A 12343-nucleotide genomic window follows, 5' to 3' on the forward strand; every position below is an offset into this window, starting at 1 on the left:
CCAAGGCGCCCCATCATCTCAATTTATACAAAAGATTTATATACTCAATAAAAATGTATTGAGCACCAAAAAGTATCAAGTACTGCTGCAGATACTTGGGACACATCAGCGAACAAAGAAAAAATCCCTGCGCTTCTTAAGTTCAAAAACTTTTGAGGGAAACTAGAAAGGAAGCACTAAACATAATAAATTAATGACATGGTATGTAAGTGCTATAGAAAAAATAAAAATAGAGCAGAATGAGGAGCATAAAGGGTCAGAAAGAGTAGAGTGTAATATTAAGTAGATGGTTAGTGCAGGCTTTGCTGAGAAGGTGAAATATGAGCAAAGACTTGAAAGAGGTGAGGAATTTCCCAAGTAGGCAGAATATTTCAGGCGGTAAAAAAAGACAGAGGCAAGCCCCCCGGGTGGCAGTGAGAACAGCAAGGAGGCCAGTGTGGCTTAAGCGAAGTGGAGATCAGTGAGTGAGGAGTAAGTGAGGAGGAGGTCAGCAGCAGAGAGGATCAGAGAGCTAAAAGGAATAGGGTGTGCAGATCACAAAGAGCCTTGGAAAGCCCTAGAATAATCGTGGCCTCTTCTCTGAGTAAAATAGGGTAACACTGGAAGGATAAAATGAAGAATGATGGGATCTAACTTGCATTTTAAGAGGACTACACTTGCTACTGTGTTTGGCATAGACAGTGGGGCTAAAGGTGGACCTACGAAGGCCGGCTGGGAGACTGTTGCAGTCATCCAGGTTGGGTGATGTTGCCCTGACTAGAGTAGTGAAGTGAAATAATAAGTGGGCAGATTCTGGATATGTTTTGCCAGGTGTTCCAACACGTTTCTTCTTCGATTGGTTGTGCGCTTAAGAGAAAGAGAGGAGTCTACAGTGACTGCAAGGTATTTGTTCTGAGCAGCCAGAAAATTGTTTTGTCATCGACTGAGATGGACAGGATTGTGGGGGAGCGTTTTTTTTAGGAGGGAGTTGGGATGGAGAAGACTTGGAGTTTAGTCCTGTACATCTTGATTTTAAGAAGTACTTTAGACATGTAGTGGAGGTGTCAGGTGAGACTGTCATCTGGGATTGAGAGAGGTTTGAGATGGAGACACAGAATTGGGGGCTACCCACATACAGGTTGGCAGATCTAGGTTTTGTGGGGCCTGAAACATGCATTTTTGAAGGTTCTCTAGGGAAAAAAAAAATCAAAATTTGAATATAAATCAGAGGTGGATATCTATTTAGAATGAAAAAATCTCAACAAATACTTATTGGGAAACTGAATAATAGCACAAAATTGTAACATTTGGAGAAATAGGATAGTTTTTAAAAGGAACTGACATACCTCTGTAATACTTTTTCCCACCAATTTTTGGTCTCTAGTGTCAAGGATTTTTAAGTATCATTTTCTGTTGAGGATATGGAAAATTAACTCACTCTTTATTATTAATTAACATTTATAGTAGTCTAGAAAATTTCTTTCATCTTTACAACTTATTTATAATTTCATAAAAATTTTCAGGGTTGTCTTAAAATTTACGAAAACTTATCAAGCTTCTTGCATATATAACCTGTAAGATTTAGAGGAGTTTTCCAGAGACTAACTCTGGCTCTATACTTTGCTTCGTCTCCGCTACCCACATGCTCCAATGCGAGGCACGTTGTGATGTCCCTGCACATTATGATACTACTGCAGCCCTGAACCTTTGTGTCACAACTTCAGATGAGTTTGGCACAGTGGGTATGAGGAGTATTCCTGGAAGCTATTCCAACTCCAGGATAGCTAGCAATGACTTATTCATATATGGGCGTGATGGCAAATCACATAAATATGTTCCATTAAAGCCAACCCAAGTATATCTCCACCTCTATTTCCTATGTTTGTATGTATTTATATTTATGTATTTTTTATTCTCAAGTTAACATACAGCATAGTCTTGGCTTCAGGAGTAGAACCCAGTGATTCATCTCTTACATATGACACCCAATGCTCATCCCAGCAAGTGCCCTCCTTAATGCCCATCACCCATTTAACCCACCCCACTTCTATTTCCTCTTAGTTTCTCAAAATTTTCAGACACTCAAGATTCCAGCTTCCATCATGAAGGAATCTTACACTAATAAATGTTCATAAAATATGTGACCATGAGAACACAGTATTAGTCCTCTCTTACATGTAATCTACCCTTACATGTAATCTTACCCTTACATGTAATCTACCATGAGCTATGAGTTTTGACTTTTTTTTTTAATTAAAAGACTTTATTTTTTAGAGCAGTTTTAGGTCTGTAGAGATTGCACAGGAAGTACAGATGCCCCTCTCCTCCCTGCACACAATTTCCTCTTATTACTAATATTTTACATTAGTGGAATTTAACTGAATTGCATAGTGTATATTAGGGTTCACTCTTTGTTTTTTACATTTCAATGAGTTTTGACAAATCTGTAAGATTACATATCCACTATTACAGTATCATACAGGACAATATCACTTCTCTAAAAATGCCCTGTGCTTTAACTTAAACACTCTTACTGCCTCTCCCTGAACCCCTGAAAATCTTTGATAGTTTTACTGTCTCTATAGTTTCACTCTTTCCAGAATTTCATATAGTTGGAATCCTACAGTACATAGCTTTTCCACTGACTTCCTCAATTAGCAATATGAATTTAGGGTTTCTTCATTCGAGACACCTTAAAGAAAAAGCTATATTTTCATGGTTGATAGTTCATTTCTTTTGATTGTTTAATAATACTCCATTTAATGTCTGTACCACTGTTTATTCATTTAAAGGACATCTTAGTTTCCTGTTTTTTTTTTTTGACAATTATGAACAAAGCTGCTATAAACATTTGTGTGCATGTTTTTATGTTTTAGCTTTCAACTCATTGGAGCAAATACCTAATGAGTGAATTCAGTATTTAGATTAGAGTCTAGACCTTACACCTATTCACAAAAAATAGCTCAAAGTGGATCATAGACCTAAAAGTAAAACAGGAACTTGTGCAGAGTGCAGAAGATAACATAGGAGAAAATCTAGGTGACCTTGAGCCTGGTGATGACTTTATTTTAATATTTAATTTTTAAAAATGTTTCTTATTTATTTTTTGAGAGAGAGATGGAGGGAAGGGCAGAGAGTGAGGGGGACAGAGGCTATGAAGCGGGCTCTGCACTGACAGGCTGACAGCAGCAAGCCTGATGTGGGGCTTGAACTCACAAACTGTGAGGTCATGACCTGAGCCAAAGTCAGACGCCCAACCAACTGAGCCCCCAGGTGCCCCTGGTGATGACTTTTTAGATACAACACCAAAACACAATCTATTATGGACAAATTGATAAACTGGACTTCTTTAAAATTAAAACATATGCTCTATGAAAGACACTTAGAAGAATGAAAAGACAAGCTAAAGAGAAAATTCTTGCAAAATGCATATCTGATAAAGGACTTATATCAAGGGGCACCTGGGGGGCTCAGCTGGTTAAGTATCCAACTCTTTGTTTCAGCTCAGGTCCTGATCTCATACTTTCATGAGTTTGAGCACCGCATTGGGCTCTGTACTGTCAGTGTGGCGTCTGCTTGGGATTCTCTCTCCCCACCCCCCCCCCCCCACTCTCTCTGCCTACCCCCTGCTTGCACTGTCTCTGTTTCTCTCAAAATAAATAAATAAACTTGTTTTGAAAAGGACTTATATCCAAAATATATAAATAACTCTTAAAACCCAACAATAAGAAAACAAAAATCCAAGTGTAAAATAAGAAAAGATCTGAGCAGACACCTCACCAAAGAAGAAATACAGACAGTAAATAACCATATGAAAATATGCTCAATATCATTTGTCATTAGGGAATTGCAAATTAAAACAATGAGATATCGCTACACACCCATTAGAATAGCTAAAATCCAAAATACTGACAATATCAAATGTCGGCAAGAATGTGGAGCAACAGGAACTTTCATTCATTGCTGGTTGGAATATAAATGATGCAGCCACTTTGGAAGACAGTCTGGCACTTTCTTATATAGGTAAGCATAAGCTTACCATGTGATCCAGCAAGTCAATCATAGTTGTTTACCCAAGTGAGTTTTGATATTTTCACCAGCCTTGCAAGATTGTGTCTCAGGAAACTCCTTCAGCTTGGTCTTCCTTGCATTTAATGTTCTCAAGACATCAGTTCGGCTGTGTGTCTTGGCATCCTCTTATCTGATTATGCTTGGATATGGTTTCAGATGTTTTTTTAAGTCTTGACTTGGCAACTTTTTAGGATGTTACTGTGGGCAAATACCCATCAAATCTACATTTCACAGACAAAGACAATATTCACTAGACCCAGCCAGGCCTCTAGACTTGCCCCTTGGGTCCATGGTATCCTTTATCTTTATCCATCAGGGAATGGTTATCTTAATCAGTAATTATTAGAAACCTTTGCGATCTTAAAGTTTACTTCAACTACCACTGTCTGTAAAGCCCTAAACTTCCTCAAGTTTACTCATTTCCTCATTCACTGAAATTGCTCTTAAGAAGGTAACAGTAAACATTAATTTCCAACCTAACGACTAATTTTTAGTCTTAATCTTATGACTTCTTTATAGCATGTAAACTGGTTAACTGTCCCCTTCTTGCAACTCTCCCCTATTGGTTTCTTTAATTTTAAAAAAAAATTAAAAAAAATTTTAGTGTGTGTTTATTTTTGAGAGAGAGAGAGAGAGAGAGAGAGAGAGAGAGAGAGAGAGAGAGACCGACCATGAGCAGAGGAGGGGCAGAGAGAGAGAGGGAGACACAGAATCTGAAGCAGGCTCCAGGCTCTGAACTGTCAGCACAGAGCTCAACGTGGGGCCTGAACCCACAAACCATGAGATCATGACCTGAACTGAATTCAGACACTTAACCGACGGAGCTACCCAGGCACCCCTGATTTTTTAAATTTTGAAATGAAACATATATACAGAAAAGAGCAGAAAGCTTATGCATAAATTTTCATAAACATTATTGAAGCAAAAACTTGTATCAAGAAACAGAACATTTCTAATGCCCCAGAAGCTCCTCATGTGCCTCTCCCCAGTCACAGCTTCTATTCACTTTTATTGTAGACGTAAACAACTATTCTGATTTTTGTATTAATCTTTTCTTATATATGCATCTCTGAACAAAATATTTTAGTTTTTCCATTTTTAAAGCTTTATAAAGCAAATTATATATACATTTTTTGCACAGTACTGTTTGTGAGATTCCTCTACATTGTGCATATCTGTGGTTTGTTCACTATTATTGTATATATCCCATGGTGTGGATACCTCCCTACTTTATTATGCATTCAGTTAATGTATTTTGGGGTTGTTTCCAGCACTTTGTCTTTATAACCAGTGCAGCTATAGAGATTCTTATACATGTTTCTTCTACATTTTTACATCTTCATGCAATTCTCTAGGGTCTAGGGAAATTGTTGGATTATAAAGTATGCATATTGTCAGTTTCAATAAAAATGCTATATTCTTTCAAAGTAGTTCTGTATAATACTACTGGTACTAGATGAGAAACTGGTCTGTACCACAACAAAACATAGAATTGTCAACCATTTCAATTTTTGCCAAGATGGTGGGAGTATAGAGGTATCTAATTATGGTTTCAATTTCCATTTCCCTGAGAGCTAGTGGAGTAGAGCACCTTTTCCTACCCATATTAGCAATTTGTATTTTCTTGTCTCTTAAGTGTCTATTTAAAATTTTTGCCTGTGCTCCTATTCAGTTTTTATCTTTTTCTTAGGATTTGTAGGATTTCTTTTTATATCTGGTTTATTAGTCCTTTATCAGTTATATGTGTTAGAAATATATTTTTATGTTTTTGCCACCCTCCCCAACTCTTGTAATGAAGACAAGTTCCTGATTTAAATGTAATAGAACTTATTAATAATTTTTTTATGGTTAGTTCTCTTTAAGAAATTGTTCCCTAGAGGCACCAGGGTGACTCTGTGGGTTGAGCCTCTGACTCTTGATTGGCTGAGGTCATGATCTCATTGTTTGTGGGTTTGAGTCCTCTGTCAGGCTCTGCACTGACAGTGTGGAGTCTTCTTGGGATTCTCCCTCTCTCCCTGTTTCTACACCACCCTGCCCTTCCAAAATAAATTCATAAACTTTAAAACGAGAAAAAGGAAACTGTTTCCTAACTTGGCATTAAGAAGATAGTTAACAGAGAAAATAGAGATAAAAAGCAGGTATCTAATCTCCTTTATTTATGAGAGGGGGAGAGGGGCAGAGAGATAGAGAGTAGGACAGAGGATCCAAAGTGGGCACTGTGCTGATTGCAGCAAGCCCAGTGTGAGGCTCAAACTCATGAACCATTAGACATGACCTGAGCTGAAGTCAGACACTTAACCAACTGAGCCACCCAGGCGCCCCTAATCTCCCATATTGAATTGAAAGCCTGTGACTTCATGTTTTTAAATTTTAAACTTTGGTTTCTCTTTTTCTGATTCTTTTTTTTTTTTTAATTTTTTTTTTCAACGTTTATTTATTTTTGGGACAGAGAGAGACAGAGCTTGAACGGGGGAGGGGCAGAGAGAGAGGGAGACACAGAATCGGAAACAGGCTCCAGGCTCTGAGCCATCAGCCCAGAGCCTGATGCGGGGCTCGAACTCACGGACCGCGAGATCGTGACCTGGCTGAAATCGGAAGCTTAACCGACTGCGCCACCCAGGCGCCCCATGATTCTTTTTTTAAAAGCTTATTTCTTTATTTTGAGAGAGAGAATGAGTGGGGGAAGAGCAGAGAGAGAATTGCAAACAGGCTCCATGCTGTCAGCACAGGGCCAGACGTGGGGCTCGAACTCAAACTGTGAGATCATGACTTTGAGACAACACCAGGCACTGGACGCTTAACAGACTGAGCCACCCAGGTGCCCTCTTTTTTCTGATTCTTAAATGCTAGTTTTATACAAGACTCCATCTGAATTCTTTCTTGTTTTGCACATTCTCCCTGATTAATAATCTTCAACATATTAGAGAATAAGAATGTAGCAATGGTCCAAGTATTTTGAAATTACTAACACTTAAGGTGCCAACATTTGGGAATTATTTTAAGTATACAACTTTGTGGTATATTTTGATATTTGATAAGGTAAATTCTCCCTCCCTGAGCTTCATCAAAATGTTGTTGATTATTTTTCTTTCAGTTTCCCCCTATACATTTTAGATTATTTGTTCTAGTTAACACTGAAATAATGTCAGGTGACGGGTATTGATGGGTATTAAGGAGGGCACTTGTGATGAGCACTTGGTGTCGTATGTAAGTTATGAACCGCTGATTTCTATTACTGAAACCAATATTGTACTGTATGTTAACTAAAACAAAAGGAAGAAATTTGTGATTGTATTGAATGCACAGGTTAATGTATGTCTGTTTTGGGGTTCATATCTCTTCATTGATTTTGATATATTTGTTCAAGGCAGGGATACCCAAGGCAATATATCACACTTGTGAGTTCCACTTTTTATACAAGTTGGGAAGGGCTGAAACCTGCTGACTTATAAGAATAAAATAATATCTTGTTTATATTTGTATTCTTGATACCTAGCACAGTACCACTCAATAAAATATTTGTTATCTCAGTAAACATTTGTTAGGCATCTGCTGTATGCCAGGCACTGTGTCAGGTGCTAACAATACAAATTGACTAACATATTGGCCTTCCCTAGGAAGAAAACTACTTATAGGTAAATAATTACAATTAAGAGTTATTGATTAAGCACTAGAGGGTCCTTAAGGGAGAGAGTAGTCAACTGTATTTAGAGTGAGAGGGTATAGAAAATTTTATAGGTGGCATAATCCTTACACTAGACTTGAAAGATGAGTAGGTATTTATCAGATAGTCAGGAGAGACAAGGTAAAGACATTTCCTACGGTTGGAAGAATAAGAACAATATTAAGTAAAAACAGAGACTTGAGAACATCTGGCTATCAAGGGATGAACGGGCTCATACTGGCTCATAGTTTGTGAAGCAGAGTGTATTTAGAAGCCTGGCCGGAGAAATAGGCAGAGGCAAGATACTGTTTGGTCTTATAGAGTACTAAAAGCTTTATCTTACAGGCAACAGCGAATAACCAGTGAGTTTAAAGCAGGGGAATAATTAGTCAGATTTGCTTTTTTGAAAGAAAAAAAAGCCATCAGCATTCAAGATTGATAAGAGGTGGGACAAGAATGCAGCTAGGAAAGAAAAAAAAAAGCAGTAAGGAGAATGTTCTAAGAGTCATTCTGACAGGATCAAGACTGACAGGATCAGAGTCCAACTAAGAGAATAGCACTAGGGATACTGAAGAAGGAATGGATTTAAGAGATGTAAAGGACCTGATGATAACTTAGATGGGCTTTGAGATGACTGGATAGATGGTGCACTTACTAAGATAGATGATAGTAGATCCTTGGGAGACAAAGAAAAGGACTAATTCCACGGGCATGTTGAGTCTGATGTGCCTGTGAAAAGGATATCGCAGTAATATGTCTGATAGGTGGATGGATACATAGGCCTACAGTCCAAGAGAGCAATCTGGCATCAAATTTTAGATCTCAAAGCCCATAATATGTATGTATCAGCTGAAATCATAAGGTCAAAGATGGAATCTGGGGATATCCAACCTTGAGTGGGTGAATAGAAGAGGAACCAGCAAAGAAAACTAATAGGAGCAAAACAAAAGAGGAGGAGGAGTACCAGGAGAAAGGGGTCGTAGAGAAGAGAGTGGTCAAGTATCAAGTGCCACAGATAGAAATAACAGACCTGAAAAAATTTCATGGGATTTGGCATTAATGGGGACCTTGGTGGAATCTATTTTATTAGATAGTGATTTTTTCACATACTTAACTGTGAAGGGAAGGGAACTGGCAAGATAACACCATTAGTTGGAGGTAGGGAGAAAATAGAACAATTGCTTTTTTTATTTTTTTTAATGAGACGAGTATAATTATAAACTATGGAGAATAGACACAGAGAGATTAAGACAATAAATTAAAGGTAATTATAAAATATACAACCAAATAATTAGTATTATAAGTGTTTGTGATAGATTTGTGGTATACTCAAATAGTATAAATGCAAAAATACAGTGCTAAGCCCCAAGATGTACATATCATAAACATTCTAAAACGACTTGCTGGATTGAATTGAATGGAGTTCTATTAATATGTAAATCATTATCCTCTGTACTCTGGAATAATTCAGAGTTTAATTTGTGCATTTGCTTCTGATGAAGGTCATCGGACACTGTTTATTGGAGTTCATGTGCCCCTGGGAGGAAGAAAAAGCCATCGACGTCACAGGCATCGTGGTCATAAACACAGAAAGAGAGACAGAGAGAGAGATTCGGGATTAGAGGATGGAAGGGAGTCACCTTCCTTTGGTAAGACTCTTTCTCCTTGTTTTTTATTAAATTTACGATGGTAATAATATACTTGCTAAATCCATAATTAGCAATAATGCCTCATACTCATAAAATTGTTTATACTTTTACAAAAGATGTTGGTTGGGCAGATGGGGGAGAAGTGAGAGATAAAAAAAACTTGATTGAACACAACTTGTGCTTTGTGAAGTTGAGAATTGGCTTAGCCTTGTGATTGAGGAAATACACATAAGTAGTAAAACTTAGTTGTATAAACCTTTTATTGTATATATATATTATATATACATTTATATATAATGTATAATGTATATAATATATAATTATATATATATATTTAAATAGCCTTGTGATTGAGGAAATACACATAAGTAGTAAAACTTAGTTGTATAAACACTTTATTGTGTATACACACACACACACACACACACACACACACACACACACACACACACATATTCAAATAATAGTCATTGCTGGAAGTAGTTAAAAATCCAGAGGGGAATGCCTTTATTAAGTTCCCACATACACCATTGCTGATGCTGCCCAAATTTCCCTCTTAAGACATGGACATTCTACTATTTTGAATGTTCTTCCTTTCGAAGTAGATACAGAATATCAAACTATAGTGATACGGTAACTATTAACAATTTCTGAGTGCCATGAATGCCTGTGTTCATGACATAACCAAGAACCTGGCTTTCCCATCTCTTATGACCCTCTCCTTCACTGCACCTAGTTCCCCTACTCAACCATAATTACTTTGCTCTGAGATCGTCAATGCTTTCAGAACATGTGTCTCTCCTTCTTGTCTACCTGTGCAACTCCTTGACCGCTCTACTTTTTTCTATCCATGCTGCCATCTCTCTTGCATTGATAGGCTATGATTTCATAGCCTATAATTTTACTAATACTTTTGCTAATATTCTGAATATCATAGGTTTATTGTTTTAATTTTATTCATACGATTACTCCCACTTAACCATATTTATGTTGGGGGTCCCTCCATGTTCTTGCTTTCTCCCTGCCTCCACAATGGGCCCACTGTGCTGACCATAATCATTCAGCAGGGCAGATTGTAACTATTTAAATTCATGACACAATCAACCTTCAACAGTGCCTCCCAGTTCTATTGCATTTCTTTGATTTTCAAATTGACTATTTTTCAAACTTTTTCATCATTCTTCAACATCCGTTTTTTCACTATCACTTAGTGGATGCTTTCTACTTTGGAGGGAAAATGTGTCATCAGAACCAACTCATTCCAATTCTCTCCTATGTGCCTGTATCTGAAACTTTCTTTTGATGTAACAAGGGAGTTTTCTTTTCAGTTATGTTTTATTTCCTGTTTCCTCCTACCTGGAAATGTACACAATTTATAATCTGGTTGACCTCTTCCTTGCAACTGGATTATTCTCAGCATCTTTTAAACATGAGAGAGACTCCCATTTTAGATAATCCCTGACCCCCGCTCAAACCCACAATACCACTCTAGTCATTATCTTGTATTCAGATATGAAGTTAGTGGCATATAACGTTTGGGGTAACAATTTTGCTCTTAATATTCTATAAATATTGCTTTATTCAATATGTTTTCAGTAAGTGTTGCAGAGAAGTCTATGGTCTCTATGGGTGTTTTTTTTTCTTTCATTTTTTAACATTGTATCTTTTAAGCCTGAATGCTTATAGACATTTTTCTGTGTCCCTTTAATTAAGAAATTTGCTAAGACAGGCCTAATGGTGGGTGTATTAAAAAGCCTTTCCAATGTGCACATACTGATATTTTTCCACTTAGAGCACATTTTCCTATTTTATCTGATTCTGTTCCACTTCCTTTGTTATCTTCTTTGTGAATATTAATTATCTGCCTGTTGGATTAGTTATATCTGCTCTTTGTCATTTTCCTCTGTAGTTTAAAGTTAGTCTCTCATATTATCCATTTGATTATCTGCAATATCAGTTTTGCATTTTACTATTTCTGTTATTGGTTTATTTTGTGGTTGCATTTTTAGTTTTCTTAAAATTTTTTCTTATCATGTACTATTTTCTTTACATTTCCTCTTGTCCTTTCCTAACTAGTTTTTGTTGTTCTGCTTGATAGAGTCTCTGTTTATAATTTATAGTCTATTGATAATTCCCAGCTATTGCTGGGCATTTTCTTTTGATCCTGAAGTGGATAATTTTCAGAGGTATGATCTTCCTTTGGGCCATTCAGATTATTTTGACTATATATTAATTTGTAGTATTTGTATAGTTTCCCAGTTGTTTTTCTTAGAGAGGCACTGGCATCAGTATGCTCCTTGTTTCAATCAGTGTGTATAGTTAGAGCATTAACCTTCCCCCAGTAGCATGTATTTCTGCCAGAGTTAGAATGACTGTTGTCTGCAGTGTGTAAGGGAACGTATTCTGGGAATCTTCACCTGCATGATATAAGGATCTCTGAGTCAGTGGGCTCAGAGGTATATAAGGGTCCCCGTCATTTTCAGGTGTTTTTTTGTTTTGTTTTGTTTTGTTTTGTTTTCTGAGGTGGAGTCTGGGAATGTAACAAAGTGAAAATTAGGTAGATTTTTCTTATTCAATCCTCCACCTGCTTATATACAGATTCTCTCTTAGATTCTGAGAATGGATTATATATGTTGGGCTAAACTTTAATGGTTACTTCGAGCTTTCATCTTCTAGTATTTGAGACAATATATTCACATCACCTGAGAAATGCTTACTAAATAAACATAAATAAACTTGTTCCCCCTGCTTCTGACATCATTTTTTTTTCTTAGGGCTTAATGCAGTATGTCAGTTTTTCACAACAGTTGTTCTCAACATTGACTACACTTAGGAGTTTTCAGAACATATTGATGGTCAAGCCCCATACCCATCAGGATCTCTGGGGGTGGGGCCTAAATGTAGGTATTTGGTTGAAGTACCCCCAGATAATTCTAATGTGCAGCCAAGCTTCAGATCCACTGTTCTAGAAATTTTGCTA

At 37.1% G+C, this 12343-nt stretch overlaps 1 protein-coding gene across 7 annotated transcripts in view; it reads left to right on the plus strand.

The window, feature by feature from the left end:
* The window catches only part of SLC4A10 (solute carrier family 4 member 10), a 300561-nt gene that overhangs the window by 127242 nt on the left and 160976 nt on the right, over positions 1-12343 (plus strand). For all 7 annotated transcript variants that reach the window (XM_025912673.2, XM_025912675.2, XM_086718748.1 and 4 more), the window contains one exon: positions 9217-9363. In XM_025912673.2, coding sequence (XP_025768458.1) covers positions 9217-9363 — 147 coding nt within the window. The remainder of the gene's footprint in view (positions 1-9216; positions 9364-12343) is intronic.

The sequence above is a fragment of the Puma concolor genome, chromosome C1 (assembly GCF_028749965.1).
Source record: "Puma concolor isolate L17-30 chromosome C1, mPumCon1.1.hap2, whole genome shotgun sequence".
Classification (NCBI taxonomy): Eukaryota; Metazoa; Chordata; class Mammalia; order Carnivora; family Felidae; genus Puma; species Puma concolor.